At 37.0% G+C, this 23,081-nt stretch overlaps 1 protein-coding gene across 19 annotated transcripts in view; it reads left to right on the top strand.

Moving 5' to 3' along the window:
* ADGRL2 (adhesion G protein-coupled receptor L2) overlaps positions 1 to 23,081 on the top strand; it is a 178,581-nt gene that overhangs the window by 106,666 nt on the left and 48,834 nt on the right. For 18 of the 19 annotated variants that reach the window (XR_012652076.1, XR_012652075.1, XM_075039140.1 and 15 more), the window contains exons 3-4: positions 941 to 1,154; positions 21,924 to 22,033. Coding sequence is in view for 16 of the 19 variants with exons in the window: in XM_075039140.1 (XP_074895241.1) it covers positions 941 to 1,154; positions 21,924 to 22,033 (324 nt within the window). In the remaining 3 variants the exon portion in view is untranslated. The remainder of the gene's footprint in view (positions 1 to 940; positions 1,155 to 21,923; positions 22,034 to 23,081) is intronic. The other variant, XM_075039145.1, reaches the window with a different exon arrangement.

The following is a 23,081-nucleotide window of genomic DNA, read 5'->3' as shown; positions in this document are numbered from 1 at the left end:
GTAGTATACACATATGTTTTTCTGATGCAATGTATTTTTTGCATAAAGAAGTGTCTGTAAAAGACAACATCTGGATGAATATCTGAACCACTGTTTTGTTTCTAAAGTGTTTCATACTGCTTCATTAGAGAAGTTACCTATTTTTAGGAATTCTTATGCAGAAAAACATGTTAAAAATGAGAATTCTGTGAAACATATATAATTTTGGGGAGGGACAGGGAGATTTTATACAGTACACATCTACAGTTTGCGGTACTGATCATTTCTATATTTGTTCAAAATCTTAACCTATCTGTGGTTTAATTTACGTAAAAGGCACAGTAAGGAGCACTGAAGTTCAACTAGGTAAAGTATCAGGCATGCGTATTAGATCTAGAGGCACAAACATGCCCGTGCTGGGGTCATAAAATAGCTAAGCAAAAGAAACCAACTCTTCCCGGAGAAAGGAAGATAAAAATTAAGAAAGACTAATGAAGTTGGAACTATGGCTTTGGGTTTTTTTTGTTGGTTCATTAATTTATTTTCTTTAAATTCACTTCTGCATTTGCAAATCCTGCCTGCTCTGCTCCTTCCCACTTTCAGACACAGCCTGTCTGACTGTTCCAAAGAGGAGAGAAACAGAGGAAAAAGAGGTGGGAACGGGAACGTGCAATGTAGCCATGCAGACAGGCACCACTGCCTGCCCTGGCAAGGGTTAGAAGAAGTGAAGAGGAATTTCCTCCTTTCCCAGATTAAGGACACAGCAGCAGTGGTGTAGGGATGTGACAGTTTCGTGAAAGATGCTTCACTTAACATGGTACCAGGTCACACTGTTTAAAGGTGTACTTCCTTTAGCACGCTGATGAGAGTTAGTGCTTGTGTGACAGAAAAAGAATAGTCCAATGCAATATATCCTTTAGGATCAATCCCTCCCTTTGTTTTTTTTTTTCCTGTATTTTAGGTTTCAGCCGAGCAGCGCTACCGTTTGGTTTGGTTAGGAGGGAGCTCTCCTGCGAAGGGTACTCCATTGACCTCCGGTGTCCAGGAAGCGATGTTATTATGATAGAAAGTGCTAACTATGGACGGACAGATGACAAGATTTGTGATGCTGACCCTTTCCAGATGGAGAACACAGAATGCTTCCTTCCAGACGCCTACAAAATTATGACACAAAGGTAAAAATATGTGTATCATTTTGAGGACTAAAGAGGAAAAATGCCTGAATTAATACAGTGAGAGATATATACTGTAGGAGATGCTGAGTTGTAGTTGCCAATTTGCTGTTGAGGTACTATTATTACTATCTAGTAACATCAGAAGGAAATAAAAACTACCAGTTGCAATTAGAGAGGCTTTTTTTTAGAATCCCATGAGCAAAAGTTAAAAAGCAGGAAGAAAACTGCAAGGAGAATGGAACAATTCACTCATTTGGAGATTCCCTGTCTCCTTGTCAAACGGCACTCAAAAAGTGTCCAAATGGCAGGTGCATTTTGCAGTAACTTCTACATTCCCTGGCAAAGTTACACATTTCCTGTGAATGCAGTAAATCACTGCTGTTGTTCCCACCTGTAAAATGCATCTAATGGAAAATGCCGGAATGATTAAATGCCAGGATGATTATATGTCATTATACATGTGTGTACAGAAGCATGTATGCATATAAGCACAAGTTACATTATGTCTTAGTGACAGTGATTGTCAATCAGAGAAGACAATCAGTCAGAAGAGCCAGTGAAAGTGTTTTTAGTACAAAAGGCACATCAGAACTAAGATTCACAGAATTACCTGTGCTACAGGCCGCATACGGGCAGCAGTCACCTAGTATGGACAGTTGTGGAAATGTCAGCACAAATCAGTCACTGGAGTTGTTACTGGCTTAAACTACAAGGCTGAATAAGTTCAGGATTGGTGGGAAGTTTTCCTCCCAGTGTGTTTTTCCTAGGGTGAGGAATCTGAGCAAAAAGGGGATGGGAGTAAACTGGGAGCTTTGTGGTGCATGTACACAGATGTGTCAAATGAAACATGCAAGTTGTCCCGCATGCTGCGCTCTATTTACTGTGTTCTGCTTGAACATGGTAGCACTCAGTAACATATGGTCACATCTTAAAAATAATCTTCCGTTTTCATTTCCCAATTCACTCAAGTTGTTATGAATGTGACTCTTACAATTTTTTATCATTTTCATGTGAATACATGGATGTTCTCTACTTCCATAGTCAAATATTTGGGCTAGATATCAGGCTTCAATTTCAAATGCTGGAGGTAAATTAAGGCTATCAGGCCTTTTATTCTTGTTCCGTGTTCAACCTGTGACTTGTTCTGTGATCAGTAAGGGAAAGGCTCCATTGCTACGCTAGTAAAAAGGTAATATAACTTCTTTAAATCATGTTTGAATTATCTTTTTGTGGTTCTAGTTCGTTGTTGTTAATTAGATCAAGCCAGATTTCCATTGAGACTGCAGCAGCAGTGTCATCATCCTCTAATCTGTCAACTCCCTGTGAAACCACCTTCAATTGCTTTTGTAAATGTAGTGCCTCTCTGTAGACTTCCGTGTTGTGTAAAATGCATGTTGTGTTTTGATCAAAGTCCTCCTTATGTTCACTGCAAATATACAGATTAAGGTAGTCAGAGACAAATAATAGAGGCACAATCTTGCTTAAAGTGACATCAAACTGTTACTGGAAAGCTGAAATTTCAACACCCACCCCACCCCACCCCCCTTTAAATTAATCAACTGTAAGTTTATGATAGCAGAGAGTATTTTTGAACTTCCCCAATCTTCTACTCTTTCCCTTTTTTCAACAGATTAAAATGAAGTTGTAATCACATGTATGACATTGGTTCAGAACATCTGTGCTGAGAGGGAGGTTTTCAGTTTTGTTCTTTTTTTTTTTTTTTCTGGACAAATGGCAAAGATCATTTGACACTTTAAAGCTTTCTATTTTTGTCTGGCATTTATAATAATTTGGAAGTTTGCTTTTGTAGCTTTCTTTCTCAGATCCTGTCATTAAGTAGAAAAGCTGTCTCTTGCCTTGTTTAATCTTTTCTCAGAATTGCTCAATTTGTGCTATATTGCAAGCATACAAGAATGTTGCAGATTTCTTATGAAATATTAGAAGTTCTTGTATCTCATTATTTATAACTGCATTGGTGATCATAATTTTTTGTTGTCTAAGGCAAACTGTTGTTTGGTACTCAGAACATGTCCTTGATCTGATATCTAAAAGTATCACATCAGCTGTATTTTGATGGCAGCAATTGCATAGAAAAATCTCACCTGAAGGACTATCAGATTCATTGGTTTTCTTTTTTTTTTTTTTCAAACTGATTAGAAAAAACTGATTAGACCATTTGATCACAGGGAAAACTTTTCTTCCATACCTTTAGAAATAACCAGCAATAGTTTCTATATTACTACTTAAAATCTTACAGTGTTTACTTTTAAGGACTAATGACATGTTTTTACCACTTCAGCCGGCAGTATTTTTACCACTGCGTTTGACCACTCAATTCAGTTTAGACCTGCAGTTAAATGTAGTTTCACGGCAATTATTAAGTACTCATCATTCATTTGCAACATCACTCCACAGCGTTTGCACAGCAGCTACGTTTACTGCAGTTACAACCTGAAAACACTAGCTTAATGAGATCAATACTGTGAAATCTGAAGATTGAAAAATAAGATGAGATTTCCAGTTTAACACAAAGCCATGTAATCATAGGCCCTGCTCCCCTTCCAGAGAATTTGAGATGCTAACACACAAACTTTGCCAGCGTCTACTGATGCATCAGCTCCCCTTTCTCAGAACAAGCTGCTACTTAATCTTTTCTCCCTCCCTTTCCTTTCTTTTCTGCAGTTCTCAAAAGATTTTTAACTTAATGCTTTCCTAGGAAGCCTGACTAGAACACTAATGACTTCATTGCTTTGCTTTTACCTCTGTAAAGTAGTTATTAAATTTTTAGTCCCTGATTGAAATTACATCCCAATTATTCCAGAAGAAAGTCTTTCAGATGTATTTAAATTCCATGTAAACTTCAGACTGGCACAGTTAAAATTAAAGCTTTGAAGAGAGGGACTAGACCCACAGAAAATCCCTCTCCCCTTTCACACTTCTCTGATAATTAAGCCCAGCGTTTGCATACAGTCAACGTTGAGAGAGCCTACCATGCTAAAGTTGAGTATAGAAATAAGCTTACTTCTAGACTATTTGGTGAGGGAGTAGTGTGAGTGAGTGGCAGAGGACCCACGTTTCAGGCAGTTAGATCTTAAAATAGTCAAACTCCTTGGTGCTCTGCTGTCCTTTAGCAGGGACAAACCTCCTCTGCTTCCTCTTCGTTTAAAAAGTAATTAAATGAACAGGGAAGCAGAAGATGCAAAGCAGCCTGAGGAAATTGCGCTAGTTGCGTGCTCATAAAGTGTGTTTGTGTGGCTGTAGCCCAAAACTGTCACGAGACTTTGAAGTTGATAAGGCTAACAAGTAGTGCTCTTTATGGGCACAGCAGAGACTTGAAAATGAACATGATAAAATTTACTTAAGACCTAGTCTTAAGTCCACTTTCATTGTAAGTAGATTGCAGGTGGGTTGTGTGAGTTATATTCAAACCGCCTGTGCCTTTATGAGGACACTCTGCCTCCAGTGTCGACTTCAAAGCCCTGCCCTGCAACAGCAGGTAGGTGGACCGTAGGTTTTTGTTCGGACAGGCACTAAGGGTTACCTAAATACCGCATAGTGTTTGGATTTCTGTTTCATTACCTTAAAATAATTACAGATATTTAAAAGTACTTGTAAATACATACTTAAAATACATTTCAAAGGCAGAGGCATATTGTCTGTGTAATTTTATAGTAGAACAATAAGCTGCTAAGATGCGCTTTGGCATGCTGGGGCCTTTGTCTTCTGAATTGAAAATAGGCTTTTTTAGTAGGAATAATTTTTTCTAGTCCTAAACTTTTTGTTTAGGAAAAGTTCTGTATTATTTGAAAGATTACACACCATAACTATCTTTGTGATTCCAGTACAGTGCAATTAGATGATATTTTTTGCCTCTGTATTTAAATAGATATTTGGGTAGTGTGGCAGATAGTAATTTTGAATAATACAATTTTAAATCTTGAGAAATCCTGTATTAATAAAATGTCAGGTCCATTCCAGTCTGTACACCTTATTTTTTGAGTAATTTACAGTTAGTGGGGCTTGTAGAAAATTAACATTTTGTATTTAAAGAAAATACAGCCTATTAACTCTGAATCTACGGAATCATTTACTTAGATGTGAAATTCAAGCATTAACTGTTGACAGCCAAATTAATGTTAACTTCAGAAAGATAACACTGTTTCCCTCCTAATAAAGGCTAAAATACCTTGAATTTTTAAATGGGAACTTCTGATCTGCATTCTGATACTGAGAGCATAGTTGTGATCATTAAAAAGAGGAAATACTCAAGTTGTTTAAAACTACAGACTTTGCAGACCATGCAAACATCCACATTAAAAAATATAATCTCACAGTTGGTATATTCAGTTCATTTTTCATCAACGTAAAGGAGGTTACATCAATCCTGAACTGAAATGGCCTTTAAATTCTATTTTCATCTACAATTTAGGTATAATTGTAGCTTTATGTGATCTTTACTAAACACATTTAATCAGTATCATTTTGCTTTTTAGCTGTGCACAAACAAGCAAACCTCATTATAATACATAGGCATAAATATAAAAGTATGTGAGATGTAATAGGTGAACTTAGGGAACTGTAATTTTTTGAAATACCCTTCCCTTTTAAAACATTGCTGCAGGAAAGTAAAAGGATTAAAAGAGGAATAAATCCTCCTCAGCAGTGAGTGTTTTTTCTGTTGCACGTATCCTGTCCTATCTATAGCACGTCCAACACATGTACCTTCAATTACCATGTCCATCACGACACCAGTGAATAGTTCATGCTTGGGTTTTTGTTACGATGAACTTTTCTCACATGGTAATACTCTTAACCTGTTACGTCCATCATCTCTGCAAGACAGCTGCGCTTAAACGAAGGGTCTTCAAAATGTAAGTGAAGTGCCTCGTGCCCCACAGAGTGATCAAGGGAAAGCTGAAGGAAGCAGAGTCTCCATGCCTTCTCCTGCCACTTTATTTTTTTTTCCTTAATCCTTCCCAACGAATGAGTGGGAGAATGGAGATGTTCATTCTTTTCTACATATTCACATGTCCAACAAAGATCTCATTTTGAAAAATCCTGTATATAAATGAGAGTGAGACTTTTTTGAAAGAAAACAAAATAAGTTCTCCTGTGACGAAGACACATCTCTCAAGCCCTCTGTCTTGTTCCTGCTTGCCGGGTCTGCAGAGGAAACATTGTCATACCGTGTGAAATACCGTTTTTCAAGTGAAAACAAGTTTGGTCTGTTCCATAATGTGAAGGAATAAAGAAAATCTTCCACTGGTCTCCAGGCTTGGATGGATAGTGGGTAAATCTCCTACTGCCGATTAATCTCACTCACCGGAGTGAAAAGGTCTAGCCACAAGCAAACTTCGTGCGGGGTGTCTTTGCTGGTAGAAGGCAAAACCTGCTGTGGGGTCACTGCAGAGCTGAAACCAAGCCTTTGCCAGACTTCCACAAAGAGGCGTTTTAGTGCCTCAAAACCAGCTTCCTCAGACAGTGCCCAGGGTCGATTCAGTGTTTAAACCGTAGCACGCTTCAGATTTGCATTTCTTAATGTGCCTTAAAACAGTTTTCCCGGGCAGGATTTTAGCCTCTGCCATTCACAAAGGGCTGCGATTGTGGTAATGGCGCACTTTACTTCAGGGGTCTGCCAGTCTTAGACAAGGGCTCTGCTGACCCCTGCTGCTATCTTGCTTTTTCCCTTGCTTTTCCTTCTGCAGCCGAAGATTGCCTCCCTTTGCTAGAGATACTGTGTAGTGAAAAGTGTCTCCGAATGAGAGATATACCTTGCCTTTTTCTGCTTTCTGGTCATTAAGAGCTGGCATATCTGTCCTTTTTGTGTCAGAGAAATACCGGTGTTGACGATAGGATAGCACAGACTGATGTGGATAAGGTACGTTCTCGGAATTTATGCACGTCGGAGTTGCTGTGGTACTGATGCTGATCAGTAGTACGAGGTCCTTCTTTCACTTCGGCGTGCCAGCGGTTTCTGTTTCAGCTTGCTGACAACTCCTTCGCAAAACATTTACCATACAAGATTATCAACATTAGATACCTGGTTTTTTTAAGCATCCTTTGAAAATGAAGGCTTCTACTCATCTGAAACAGACATAGGTCTTAGTACGGCAGTCATCCCCGTGAGTATTTTGATGTAGCAGAAGCTTAAAATGCTCTTTATTTTTAAACTAAGCTTTTCACAATACCGGGCCATGACCCGATTGATTTTTGTTCTGTTTTGGTTTGTTTTCTATGTGTTAGTCACAAGATTTAGTTATGACTCAAATGTAAAGAAAAAGCAGAAATACATGTAGCCTATTTTCATGAACGAGGCATTATCACAGAGCCTAGAATATTCATGAAGCACACTGTAGTCCTTGGCTTTATTACAGGAAAAAACAGTAATACCCATGACTGAGAAGAACCTTATCTGGCATTGTGCATTTTCAGTATCATTAATTCTTAATATGAATGTAGTAGGTCTAGTTTACTCATTAAAAACAGGGGGGTTTATTAATGGGGTTGTCCCATCGTGACATTACTTAGTAAATTAAATACAAATCCTCATATTATGAGGTTCTGAGCAGTCAGGTAAGGTGAAATAGCTGTCAGTGGTACTTGATCATCTTTCTGCAGTGTGTTGTATTATTTTCTGCAGAAGAAATTACTTTACACATGTGCGAGCACATAGCATGCACGTGCGCATTGCTGTAGTCGTGGCATTGGACAAGCTACAAAGGAAACAACAAAAGGACCATTGATACCAACTAATGACATTTAAAATTTAGATTTAGTTTACTTCAAAAAGATTGGATTAATTATTTTACCAGGGTGTAGCTTGATATTTTATTTAGTGCTTTCATATCTTATATTTAAGTAGTTTTCTTTATCATTGGCAAAACCACCATCAAATTCTTCTTAAGTCAGTGTATATCTTACCTGGCAGGATAGTATATACATATTCATCAGTCTTTGCTTGCTGTTCATGGGTGAAGAAAAATATAAATAAGTATACATATGTGTACATAATTTTTTAAAGTATTGTAAGCTGCTGCTTATATATTTGAGCATCATATAAAATACGTGCTTCAGCCTGTGATTTTCTTGGGATTTTTTTTTCTGATTTCTGAAATCAGCTGTACTAGGTATGCATGCTGTTTAGCCTACAATTAATCATGTACTATATGTTTTGGGTATGTAGTTACCTTTCTTGGTAATTTACTAATGTTTCTGAGAACTTGACTGAGACAACACTGCTTAACCTTCAGCACCTTTCAGTTGAATTTTGTGTTCTTTCTGACGAATTTGTATGAATTTTTTATAGTTTTCAAATATAGTTGCACTCAGAACTTTATTATTAAAAAATTCTGATTTACTTATATATTGCTGTGCCAAATTTAGTTCGTATAGAGTAATACTGTAATAACTGAAGCCTGCTAATTCCTCCCACCCCAATATATCCTCTATAATACTTGGCCAAAACAGCTACATTATCTGATAAGTTGATTTAGGACTTTATACATGTGTTCATATAGCCATTTATCTCAACCCTTGGTGAGGAGACCTTTATTAAGCTGTGATGACTGCTGAATATGAAATGTAACCAAGATTATTTTTTTATTCAAATATAATTTAAATATTCATCAAAGAGGAGTTATGCTTGAAACTGACAGAGACTATTAACATCAAAAAATATAATTAACTGCACTGGGTATCATGAAGCAGAGTTAGCCAAATAGCCAAGAGGTCTAATTGCTCTAGAGTCTAAGAAGCAATAGTTTTATTTTATACTGTTGCTGTGATATTAAGTGATGTGGTTTCCTATGCGAGGCAATTAAAAGCTGCCTGTTAAGGTTCATTGCACTATAGGAAATCCGTTGAATATCACTTAGTAAACAGAAGTTACGTGGAAAAGGTACATGAAGATGGGCAGAGCAGGGTATAGATCATAAATTAGGACAGATTAATATGAATTAAATATATCTAAGTAAATTATGAGTACTTTTTAGTGTTATAAAGTCAGCAGTAGTGATGAAAGTGAGAAGTTTTCATTAGTAACACAAAGGAAATAGAATTTAAAGATTATTACAGTGAAGCTGTTTAATTCAGGGAAAGGAATAGAAGAGTAACATGGGTTTAAAAATTAAAAAGTAGCTACAGAGTAGTATAGAAATGAGCAGATCTCATATTCTGGAAATTTCCTTCTGCCACAGAACAAATAATCTCCTACTTATAATAAAAAGAACCTTCTGACCTTTGTGGCTCAATTAAGCTTTTTAGTTGAATTCAATAAGAAAACACTTCTTTATTGAATCCCATAGATTCTGCCTGTGCCCAGGGTATACAGTTTAAAAAGGGGTTGCCATATTCATGGCATTTTGACATTAATGAGGTTGCTGAAATGAAAAAGTTTAAGGATCAAAGACACAAGCAATAACAGTATTTTACAGCATTTCTTTTTTTCTCTCTAATAATAAATTTGCAATCTAATTGCTTAATAAATGGGCCACGATTACTGAAAGACATAGATAATTTCCCTCTTTGCATTTCCCCTCTTTGCATTTTATTTTCTACATATTGCAGAACAATAATTAGCAAAAATGTTATGGCCACAAATGAAAGAGGTCTTAATTTTTTTTCTTTCATATCATAACTGTGAATGAAAGGAGTTTTTACGTATGTTCTTTAATTTAGTATGATAGTCAACTTCTGTTTTTTTAAGAAGCAGTCTTAAAAACTAGCGTTGTACTGGTAAAATAAAATCAAACAAAGAATTCAACTAGAATTCCTGTTTTATATAAAGATTGGCTGCCTGTTTCATACATTATTTAGCATGCTTACCCTGTTTATATCAGTGACATAAGAGTGCATACTACTTTCTCAGAAGAGTACTGTCTTTGCCGCTTCACAGCACAGTGCCTTGTACTCCCAGGCTTGCACATGGTGTTAGCAGATATTTAAAGCACTTCAGCCTAACATTTTATAGGTCATGATGAACTGAGCCTATAAAACAAGTTACTGCAATGAAGTTAATGCAGTCTTAAGAGTGTTACATAGACCAAATACTCAGTATTCAGTGTATTTTTAGCCTGCTGTAGACACATCAGTGAGGAGGAAAGGTTCTTATCACATAGAATTTTTCCCTGTCAAACCTGCTTTATAATACAGTTGCAGTGTGGAATCTTTACTACAAATTTACTATTGAAAGCTGTATTTTTTTTTCAGGTTTTCACTATAATATGGTAGCTATCGGAACCTTTGAATTTCAGTTTCTTCTAACACACATGCACACAAACACGTACATATGCAAAACAGAAAAAGAAAAGATATTAGGCAGCAGAATCATTTCATTGAGGAAGCTGCCCTGACCGCTGTCCGAACACCTTAGAGGAGGAAGTCTTACTACTTGTTAACGACGCCGAGCTATATAACGTTTCATCTGGCAAGATATGTATTTTGCCATTAAATGTGCAAAGGCACCTATATGCCTTTCTTAGGAGTAATCTGTGATCTTTAACCTTACTGTTCATTGCATCTCAGATACCTTGCTTCTTGTGATATATATCTATATGATGAAGGAGCAGTTTTGGAACTAATTTAATACATTTTTCCAGCACTGTAAAATTGTTGTTTCACCATAACTCAGAATTTGTGCTCCTTTTCCTCTAATACTTTAATTTAGGCTGAGTTGTAAGTGTAACAATAACGTGGCAGTTCTGAACCCATAATCTTTCCCTGTTTACTGAGTTTTTTAACAGCATCGAACTCAGCTGTACTACTACACTCATGAAGCTGTAGGTGTTTTCTCATCTAGGATGTAGTAGCGCTGATACTGCCTTCAGTATGTTATTCTAGTGCCAGCATCACTGGTGGGTATGAAAAACATCATTTACTTTGTATATTCAGCTTTCTTAGGTAATTTTGCTGCCTTCGTGACAGAGGTACAGCAGAAGAACACCTCCTGGAGTCACATTTAAAACAGGAGCACTTTGGGTAATGTGCTGTAGACAGAACACATATGAGTTAGTGCTCAGTTATCATGAACGCCATCAGCAATGCCTTGTTGCTTTCTTATCAGTCACTTCCTGCTGTCAGCCCAGTGCTTATTTCAATAGGAAAGGATTTGCATCAAATGTAATACAGTATTATGTATGGCTAACATGGGGTTTTTAATTGTGCAGGCACATGAGACCCCTTCAGTGGTAGGCAGTTTGATAAAAGGGTTAGATCATTAATGTTTTTGACGCAATTAAAGATTATCTGTGCATTGACGGAGTCAAGCCAGTGAATTTTCTGATGTGTTTTTTACAGAGGTGAATCTACTTGACTTGCGTAAAAACTAACGGCAGAATACACAGGATTTTTGCAGATGTAAAAATAAGCAAATGAAAGCAGCCCCCTAAATTTTGTTGGGCTTAAAACTGGAAGGTCCAGGAATCATGGAGTGCCCAGCTCAAATCAGTAACTTAATCCCTCAACTTCAAATCGCAAAAAAGTGGGATTGTGCTTTCCAAGTTAGAGCAGAAGGATACTTTTGTAGGGGAAGTCCTGTACCTGGAAGCCCTGCAAGCTTTCCAGATGATAATTAGATCCAGACATCACTGTGGGTAATGAATAACAGTGCTTTTGTGACAGGCATTGCTCTCAGAAGAAAAGAAAGTACTTGTAGTGAGGACTCTCAGACACATTTTAATAGGAAATGACACTACTGTTACAGATTTGATTAAAGACCTACTAAGGGACAGCACTTCTGAAAAAATCAGCAGATGACATAAGAAAAGTTGTAATTTTATTATTAGTTATCAGTTAAATATATGTAACTTTAAAGCCATGAAATCAGCATTAAAAATTATGAGAAAAAGGACCATACCATCTCGCTAGCAGATTGCACTTCTGTAAATCTCATAAAATAACCAAGTTGTCTTTTGGCCTCTTGCTCAGCATTTTGCTTTGAGTTCTGTTGAGCCGTAGAAATGAGTCACCCCGTAGCCCTGTGGAATTGGTAGATAGGCAGCAGTGGGCACATGGTCTGTGATGATGAAAATTATAACCCAAAAAGGGGATATTCCCTGAGGCAAGTTTACAAAAAACAATTTATTCTTTTTCACCCTGTAAAACTCATCTTACATGCAGGATCTCTTGCATTATTACAAACTCTAATCCTCTGAGTGGGTAATTAACGGACCAGAAAAGCCATTTGTGGAAAGAAAGAGCCATAAGGGTGAAAAATATTTCTCTGCTGAATGATCTTTAAGGAGTAAATAATTACAAGAGTGAGAGGTTTGGGATGACCGATCTAAATTTGAACATAATTAGGATGAACACAGTTTGAAAATCGAAGCAGTTGGCATGTGCAACAATTCTCATATCAGAAGACTAATTAAATATTTAAAAGCCCAAAACCCCTCACTATTCACAGAAAAATAACCTGCCACAAAAGGGTCTGTAACTTTGCAGATAATTAGGAAGGGTTACAGGGGGAAAAAATCACAGATTGGCTCCAAGGTTCTGCAAGGTCACGTCTTATTATGGTGTATCTTTTATATGGTCTGATAACAAGTTTCTTGCTAATTTAATCTAGGTAGGGCATCCCATAGCGCTTTCCCATTTCCCTTGTTAAAAATGTGATCGTTTTTCTATATGCAAACTGCAATAGGTGAACATTTTTATAAATAATTGCTCCTAATTGATACAGCCTATAATATTTTTAATTATTTGAGGGGAATGCATGTGTTAAAGTTCAGTTAGGGTTGCCCCCGCCACATCCCCCATTTGAAAATGTCCTCATCCTGCCCACTGTAGAGGGAGACCAAAGGACTTTATGAAATCATTTTGCCTCGATGGCCAATTCTGTAAATTAGTAAGTCTTACTTTCCTGTTAGAGCTAAGATACATTTATGTTGAATATGCATTTCTGCAAACAGAAGAGCTGTGTTAAACTCAGGAGACCCATAGTGAGTCAAGCTGAATTTGCATTGAACTGACCTGGAGGTCCAGTCGAAGCATGAATATTAAAAGTGTACCAAGGCTTCTACATTTCAGAAGTTGCAGTAACAAATCACACCTGTCATTTGAATACCTTATTTTAGTAATTAAAGTGGGTGATTTTTTAAAATATATTTAAGATCTGTGCAAATTAACATGAAGGATAAAGCTACATGTTTTCAATATTGTAATTCTTCAACTTAGTCATTTAATGATGACTCAGAAGCTGTCTTAAGTTACATAACTTTTAACTACATATGAATATGCTGTACGCCAAGCCATGGATAAAAAAGATTGATAGTGCTGCAAAAAAGAGTTTTAAAGGGTTTTTACTCTTATCCTATGCTCTCTACCTGGGAGTCTCTTCTTCTGCAAGTCTGTTGCAGCATTATGCCTAAGGATCAGACACTGTGCTTCAGGATTTTCACTTGGATTTTCTATACGCTCTGCTCTAGCGCTGCGCCTCAGAAATAAATGCCCCTTCATAAAGCTTTGATATTATTACCCAACCCTACACTTCTCCCCTGAAACCTGCTCAGCCCACAAGGTGTGATGCTGCACTCGCGCTCATTCGGTGTGAATAATCTCTATAAATTGCTCAGATGTTACAATGCTGCACTACTGAAGTTTTCATTAGTAAATACGCATAGCTGCAGGCTATTTATTTTGTCTAAATGGTGAAACGTTTAATTGGATCTTTTGAACTGATTAGTTTTCAGCAGTGCGGATCTGCTTGGCTTAGTTGGTATACTAAGACATACACTGCCTGTAATCCCATGCTGCATTTTGCTTGCAAATAACACACACACATAAATAATGACAAGTTTATGAATATTACTTTATTTCCATTTCTTCTTCCTCAGGCAGGCTTGCATTAGAAACATTTTCTCTAAAAAGCAGGTCTCTTCTGTTTCGTACTCTTAGAAGGTTTGGGTTTGCACCTACGCAAACCTCACCAGGAGATTGTCCCACTTTGCACACCTCATTGCATCTTTTGATATGTAGTTTTCCTGTCCTTGCTTTACAGTCATGTCCTCACAGGCTCTGGTGGTTCTAGTAGGACTTTCATATATGTGGTAGAAAGTAGTGAGGATGGAAAGATGGGATTATAAAAGCACTTAAAAAATTACTGAGAGAAGGCAGGTGTTATGTATTCTACTGGAATCTACATTTCCTTTTCCTTTTTCTTCCCCTCCCTGTTTTATCTCCTGCTTCAGTTTGAGGTTAATAATAACTGCATAATAATAGCATTTACACCAATAAACAAAGTATTGGAACAAGGATGAATTGTAACAAGAAAAAAACATCTCCGATAGCTTAGATGTGAGTAAGTGAGAAGATTCGTCTTTTTAACAATGGCTGCTTTGAACTTAGAGAACATGAATACTAAAAGGCAATGGGTCATAACTAAATGTATTAAAATTGTAAGAAGAGGTCGAAAGCAAGAAATACTCTGTTAAATTACTTTTCCGTACAAGTCTGATACACATTCATTGATAGTGAATCAGACTGGGTAATCCTAAGAAAGGGCCTGTGGGAGTTGTATATTTTCTTTTGTGTTTTATTGTGTATTTGGAGTTTTCATCCTTAATGCGTACCCTCAGACTCCCACAAGATTACATTGTATAAAAAAATACAATTAAATATTATTGCATATTTATTGGGCAAACGGAAACAATGCTATGGTGCACCTTCTTCTACACTATTAATTATACACTACTTAGCTTCCTTATGTCATTTTTACTCAGTAATTAGGAAGATTCAACAAAAATCATCAATATTACATTTAAAAAGAAAATAGAAACAATTTTCTCAGGTTTCTTCCCCCCATGTATTTTTCATCCAAAGCCACCAGGTTTATTGCTCTAGTGATCACGTCGCCAAGTGCATAGAAAATCCCAAGGCTGGGTTGTGAACTTTCAAACCAATTTCTAGCGTGCCTTACTGCTTTAGCGGTCACAGGAAGATCTCCAATATCTATACACAATTCTTAGGGCCAAATTCTGCTTTCATATGTGCTCACGTATCTCCCATTTTTTTCTTAGGTTATGAAAACTACCATCACAGCACACTAAATCTGTTTTCCCTTTGAGCTAGGTAAAATTGGTGCTATTTTCTTTTTGCTTGCTCGTTCACCCATAATACTTCTAGGGATTTTAACTTGAAAATAATTTTTAGAAAATCTTACATGTGAATAAGCAAAATTGCCAGTGTGTCATCCAGGATTTTCAAGAAGCCAGCTGCAGGATTATATGTCTGTCTTCAAGGAAGTGTGGCTCTGCAGGGATGCGTGCGCTCACTCTTCCCGCATGGGTAGGGTTGTGCTGCGGCTGTTGCGGTTGCTGGAGCGCTGTGGATGCTGCAGTGATGGTTGGCCAATGCTGCTTCAAATCAGGGCTTTATAGCAAGGCTGGGGTTTTTTAGCAGGTCTTTTTTTAGGCTTTGGTTAGCCCCAGTTTGCTAACTTACTAGATTTCAGTATGTAATAATGTATTTCTTGTGAGGTGAATTTGAAACTCAGAATTTAAATACATTGCTTTAGATGATTTTATCAACTGTGGTATGTGTGTGTGCATATGAGTGTATCTATACACCCCTAAAATAAAATCACTATTCTCTGGCTATTTTATATGTAAGTTTTGTACATGCTTTCTAAGACCAACTTAATAAAACATAGCATTTAAGTAATATCTGACATCTTCATACGCATGTAACTTTGAGTTTAATAACAGGAGTGGAGGTCTAGTGAATATGCGTACAAAAGCAGAAGCACATCTCACGTGGCAGTTGTAGACCATTAGGAAAACATATGTGAAGACAGCCATTTACTCTGGGTAAAGAGGTTCAAGAATTTTTCAATTTAAAATACGCTGTTGTTAAAAGTCAATACGCGAAGTGTAGTCATCCCAGATTCCTGTCTCTTTTACTCAGACTGCAGCTCACCCAGGGTGAATAAGGAACAAGAAGACCATATGGACTATGCGGTGCTACAACTCAGAGTTTACGTGCTTCAAGTGCTGTTTAAGCAGGTTGCTGCAGGCAATATTCAGGAACATGTCATCATGCTAGCTTTTAAGTATTTAATCAATATGCTGAAAGAGAAATATTGTCAGATCTGACTTAAAAGTTTCAGAACATACCAAGACAGATTTTTTTAATGTATTGACAAATTTATTAAAAATTAATTTTATGTATTAAACATGGCTTTATACTGTATCTTTTTTTTTTCCTTTTTAAAGTGAAGTACACATGACTGTTTTCTGTGTTTGCCAGTTTTACCTTACTGAATGAAACACTGCATTCACAGAAATGCCGCATTAGGAATACCCAAAATTATTTCGATAGCCAATTTCTGGCTAGACATTAACCCATATCCTTTTCAAAATACCATGATGTTCCTTTTATGTTACTATCTTTGTCAAAGTTATGTATGCAAAACAAAAGCATTTGGAGGATAAATTGTAATGTGGACATTATTTCCTACGTACCTTAATTTTGCCAAGTGCAAGAACCACTTGGAAAGGAACTGTATGTATCTTTATGTGACTGATGTGACTTTACCCATAAAGATGACCTCTTCCCTCAGTCAATTGGTTTGATCCATGTAATGCTAACATCTTTCCAGAACCTCTTTCGTGGATTCCAGTACTTCACTTTGTGGTCCAGTAATGATACACTGTGTTTTTCATTTTAATGCTGGAGTATTTGTTCAAGTCCATAGATTCTGCATTTTTAATCTTCCTTAGAACAGTAGTGAATAATGGCCCTTGGCAGGAGATAATGAAATTTCCTTAATTTATATTTTCAAGCAGAAGTTTCAATTGAAAATGGCATCCTATGGCCTGGAGACATAGCTCTAGTGCAAGTTTCAGGGGAGCTGTAATAATAATGCAGTGCCAGCGGTGACGGGGAATGATAGGACAGTGAAGAAGTAATTTAAGAAAGAAAAGAGAATGTACCAAAGCTTTATTGTAGCATATCTAATGATCTGCTGAAGATTCCCAATAGCTTTTGGAGCATGACAGGAGAAGCTAATGTTATCTTGCCAAAACAGAAGCCCCTGCTTAATCAGCAGAACAAGATTATTGATTAAAACACCTCACACAATAGATTGCACATGGAATCTCATATCCATACATTGCACGTGGAAAAGTGCAATAATGAGCATAAGATAATAAAAAAAGAGCAAAAGCAATTTGTTGGGAATTGTACAAGTCAAGATTAGAGTTGAAAAGCAAACAAATTAGCATGGAAAGTACAGCTGTCCTTAAAGCTGAGCACAGAAGGGGATGGATGCAGCAGGGACATGGCTACATCATGAGCAGAAGAGACTTGATAACAGCCCTGCTGGAACTGCTTTACTTTCCTTTTTTTCTGTATTCATCTGAAATGTGAAAGGGCCATTCCTCATTTGCACAGTCTTCTTCCTGAGGTGAAAGGAGTTCAGACATTGTACTGTAACTGTTAATTAAACACTCCATTTGATTTTTAGATTACTCTAAGTGATGCATCTGCATTATGAAAATGTAACCTTTCTTCATTCATACTAAAATACTGAAGAAATGAGTGTTAGAGTACACAGTTGCTCCTTGCATTCATGAGAATACTGATACTTGCTACGTTTCTTCTTGCAAAACTCTTGCCGCTGCTAGCACAGGAACCTGAATTATCATTCCTTCAGTGCTACAGTTAGTCTTTTCCTAACTAGGGTTTCAAATGCAATTCATATGTTACCTTTCCTAAATCAACTGATACTGACTTTGTATAGAGTTCTTTGCAGATCTGCTTCATTTCCTTGTAAATGACAAAGTCATTGTATCATAAATCTTTGTGAATATTGTGAATGTCTTAGACATGAAGACATTTCTTGGTGTGAGATTATATGAATTTTTAGATAGTACACAAATTGAATTTGCATATTTTAACATATGCTAGGGAAGTATGCAGTTAAGTAGATTACAGAACACTTAAATGGTACTTAAAACCTACAGAAAACTTAAACACTGGATTACAGACACTGACACACTGAAGTATTTGTGATTTGACTTCTTAAATTTGCAGAAATTAGAGCTGGTTTGTATCATGCCTTCACTAGAACAATTCTAAAAGAGTTTGAATAGAAGGACTGAACTAACAGTATATTGTGTAGAAAAAATAGTGTTGGTTAAAATGAATGAGGGTCTTCAAGTTATTTGCCAGTTAAGTTTTCTGAGGTTTGGATTATTTTTTTTTTTCCCTGGTGGTGTCTAGGCCAATTTTGCAAATCACCAGGAACTTTATTTCTACTATAGTCTTGTTTTGGAGAATCCCTTGAAGTTGCCACACTCAGAAAGAGCTTGCCCGTTACAAAAAGGAGTTAAAATGGCTCACAGGGTTGAGTTGAAGGCTGTAACAGTATAATATCCTTTTCATTGGGCATAGTGTTTCTAAGTGTAAAGGTTTCTCAAAATCATGAAGCTCTGCTATGGCAGTGATGTGGTACTCTGATAATCTGTATCCATGTAGGGTAATCTGCTGTTCAGTGCTATTTTATGGAGAGTGGAGTATCTTTTGTCCAATATACCACAGAATTCAGTGCTTCTTGTCTTAAAGAAGCTCAACTGAAACCTTTATCAGTTTGTAAAATGGTCTTTGCAGGCAGCAGCAGAACTGTAGGCCAATAACTAACAGAGAAGTTAGTATCCCTGGATTTACAGGGAAAAAAAACCAATGCAGCAGACAGAAGACCTTCATTTATCCAGAGAACAAATCACAGTAGTGTAAATTCCCTGAAATAGTTGTCTCAGAACTACCTCTATAAAGTCCACTTCCTCTTCATCTCTTCTTTATAACCCTTGAATTGGGATTGACAGCTGCTGTAGATGCTGTAGGGTTCTTTTTGAAGGTTTCACTGGAATTAAAATATGACCACTAACTATGCAACAAATAGTTACCTGAATGTCAACTTTTTAAAATGTGAATATCTTAATCAAGTGTCTTTAATTTGGACTCTTAGAAGTGCATGAAAATCAGAACCTTATATGAAAATTACTCAGCTTTTATAAAACGCAACCAGCAGTGCAGCAAAATCAGTGATTTGAGTGTAAAAAACTTAAAGACAAATCCTTCTATTCATTTAGTTAGCCAAGTAATTGCACTTTTTGGGGAGGTGGTGGTGTGCTTTGTAGCACGACTGTGTACTGCAGCGGTGGGCATAGCTCATTGTTTTGGAATTGGGGTCTCCTTCATTTTAGCCAAAGGTGAGCAAAAGGTGACCATATGCACAGCAGCTGAAGTCTTGCATGAAGCAATAGTCAAAAATTTTTAGAAGGTCAGCAACTTCCTGTAAACACCGCTCAATGCCTTAAGTTTGACACTGGCACTTACTGTACAAAGAAAAAAATACTGCATTTTCTTCTGAATTAGTATTATGCATCCTTTCAATACAAGCTAGCGTGACGTTCTTCTCAGTTTCCTGACTGATGGCAAAATTATGAATCTTTCACTGGGGGAAAATGAAAGAGAAGAAAAACAACTTTTCGTAGGGAAACAAGAGTCCATCTTTTTCATAAGATTTACAAATACTGCTAGTAGAACTTTTTTTCCCACAGCTAAGTATGACCTTTATCAGTTTCATTCTCAAGCAGTTTCTCCCAATATGCATCCATTTTATTTTGTAACAAATCAATATTTCTCTCTTAATTGCTGCTCATTCAAGTGTAAAATGAAATTTTCATACAACTCAAAGCTGTGGAAACCATTATACTGAATGATGCACTACACAAAGTCTTTTCGTAGGAATTATTTTGGCTTCAGCATAAGGTTTTCACTAAAGAAACGGAAAGAAATTTAAAGAAATCAATTACAGAATCTTACATCCGAGGTTTTCTCATGCTGGTTAGTCTGGCCTGAGGTGTGGGGCATAAAAACCACTGTACAGGGGTTAGAATAGAGAGGCCTGTGAGGTTTTGGGCCATATTGCCTTCTCCTACTTCTACAGCCTCCTCCTACACGACACACATGAGAGTAGCACTGTGACCTTGGTGTGAGTACAAAAAAGTGGCTGTATTGTACATTTTCAGTATAACAGATTCAGTACAGTGATTTTCGCTGGAAGTCGGGTGCACATTTCATCACTCCAGCATGGGTCTGAAAGCCATTAGATAGGTCATACTCGTTCCAGACTCTAATACACTGTGCAAGGTGTTGCACTGAATAGTAGTGCTCTTGGGAGTGGTGCAGCGTTACCTGTGCGATAGCTGTACGGCAGACCTGCCTGTGCTCTCTGGAAAGTCACTGCTGCGAGCAGCAGAGAGGTGACAGGTGAATTCCTCACCATCTATCTGTATCCACAGTTGTGCGTATATACAGAAATCCCTGGCTATTTCCAATTAGTTCTGCAATTATGAGCCTTATGAGGCTAGAAATAAGTAGCTTAAAAAAAGAAAAAAAGGAAAAAGAAAAGAAATTAACTGATAAAGTCAGAAGAGTTGTTGTTCCCAAGTTTACTCAGCAAAAGGCACAGCATGTCCTGACCAGCTCTGTGCTAGTTTGATTAGTATATAAAAAGGAAAGTGATTTATATCAGAGTTCTTCAAATGTGCTTGCTCTACCTTTTATGAGGTAGTGTGAATCATTCTTATACCTGTTGGCAATGTACAGCTGTAGAAAGCCGTTGATACAAGAGAGATTATTTTAGCTTGGGATGTGGTATTCAGGGAGTGTGGGAAGTGGTAGGGCAATAGAGAAGTTGATGTACAGCTGGAGTCAAAGGCTAGGCTATTACTTAAGTTCAGACTTCTGTTATTCAGTTTGCTGACAAACAAAACTAACCCCTGAGAAGATCAGCCAAGCTCTTTTTTCTCTTAGTCACCAGACTCCCCCATCTTCTCTTTTTTTTTCTTCCACTTCCTTCTGACTTTTTTCTGTATTACGTTTTGACCATCTCTTCAGGGTTAGGTGATTTTAACTTACAAGCTACTATAATTTTTTTTTTCCTGGAGAAATGAATAGTAGTCTAATATCTCTTAATTATTGTTATTAAAAAAACCTTCAAAAAACATTGAATTCAGTAGACCCTTGTGGTTAGAGGCATTGTAATAAAGTTCTTTGTATCAAAATGCATTGGCTTCTATTGTTAAGCAAATCATATATATGTTTCAGTATTTAGTCTCCTCTGAAATACATTTTAATTAATTTTCTTGCAGTTCTTCTTTTTAACTGTTTTTCTTATTTCCTCAGACGGTCATTCTTTACCTCTTCCTGTAACCTAACAGAGGAAGCTTAGAGTCCACCAATTGCTCCTAAAATAGTTAAAATGGAAATGCTAATGCTCTTTGTCTACAATAACTCTTCCAACCAAAATAATTTCCTTGAATCACAACAAAAATCTGTCTGAGATGTAAAACCATTCAGCAGTATGTATGTCTCCAAAGGTGGAAGGAATTGCTCATTTGTGTTATTGTACGTTACTCAGAATAACACATTTTCTTCATTGTGTATCATTTTGCATTTTGCTTTGATTTTATTGAACAGTAGTATCAAATCACTATGTATTTGGGACAGCTATCTCTACCAGTGCAAACAAGTGACATTTTAGATAATGTTGATCTCCAGATTTGAAAGTATAAAGCCTGAACTGAAGTATTGTCTTGAAGCCTTATTTATGGACTTTGACAGATCTAGTGTTAATTAACTTTGTTGTCCTACGGATTGGGCTGCCCAAGTGAGAAGAGAGTTAGCACTGCATATTGTACTTTAGTATGAACTTGCAAATTAAATGTAATTTTAAATTAATTAGCTTGCTTGCTTTTCCCATTACAGGTGCAACAACCGAACACAGTGTATAGTAGTTACTGGGTCAGATGTGTTTCCTGATCCTTGTCCTGGAACATACAAATATCTAGAAGTTCAGTATGAATGTGTTCCTTACAGTAAGTATAATCTTTTTATTCTCGCTCACTTCCTCTGGCCCTCACAATTAAAGCTGGAGTGCTGTTACATGGAAAAGAAGCATATGTTTATGGCCCACGGACCCATTATGCATGCAGAGCACTTGCAGACTAGGGCCTCCAATTAGCTTCACGAAGTGTGGAAGGAAGCCATGGTGTGATGCTGGCCAAGTGTCTGTCTGTGTTCTTAAGTGTTTGGCTTTTAAGGCTACTGTTTTTCCAGAAAACAAACTCAAATTAGCTATTCAATAGGCCAGATAGAAATTTGTACTTTTGCCCGCTACCAGTTGCTGACAAATTGGCTTGGCTCACAGACTTCTAAAGCAGGAATTGACTTCAGTTTTAATCATGATCTACTTGAAAGGCTACCTGCTGTTGTGGTGACTTTGGGTGCACAGCAAAACCCAACACTGACACTCAGAGGCAAATGCCCTAGTTGGGGCGCATCATAAGAGGACTTTGTGCTTCAGGGGCACAGTATAAGTGAACACAGATTCAGAATGAATAATTCATCAATAAGTTACTCAAACTTGGTTCTTAAAAGCAATGGGGAAAAGAGTGAGAAAGAAATGTCCACTTTTAATGTAAAGAGAAAATATGAATTGTGCCTTGAATCAGCTGCCAAAACAGAATTTTTCACTGAAGACAAAGTAAATACTTAAATTATACTGGGATAGAAAAATTTGAAGTTAAGCTACTTCAGCAGTTTTGTACAATATTCTTTCTAATGCCAGAATTCAGTAGCTTTAAGCGTACTTCTTATTTCCTTGCAATAATTAATGTTGTTTTTTCATTGACATGTATGCATGTTTATAAAAGTTCTGCAGATTCAACACATTTAACTGGTTTTGCTTTCTTGTAAGGTCGTTCTTTGCAGTGACTTCTCCCTCGTCCCATAACTCAACAGAGAAATAGCTGTGTTTGCAATGGAATTTGAGCAGTGCACTGATCATTCCCTTAAGTTATTATTAAGCGTGAATTTCTTGATCTGCAGTAATCCTTAACCAAAGTCACATTTTCTGTTGGTACA

The sequence above is a fragment of the Buteo buteo genome, chromosome 10 (assembly GCF_964188355.1).
Source record: "Buteo buteo chromosome 10, bButBut1.hap1.1, whole genome shotgun sequence".
NCBI lineage: Eukaryota > Metazoa > Chordata > Aves > Accipitriformes > Accipitridae > Buteo > Buteo buteo.
The sequence above is the reverse complement of the archived record's forward strand: the minus strand, read 5'-3'. Positions and strand labels throughout refer to the sequence as shown.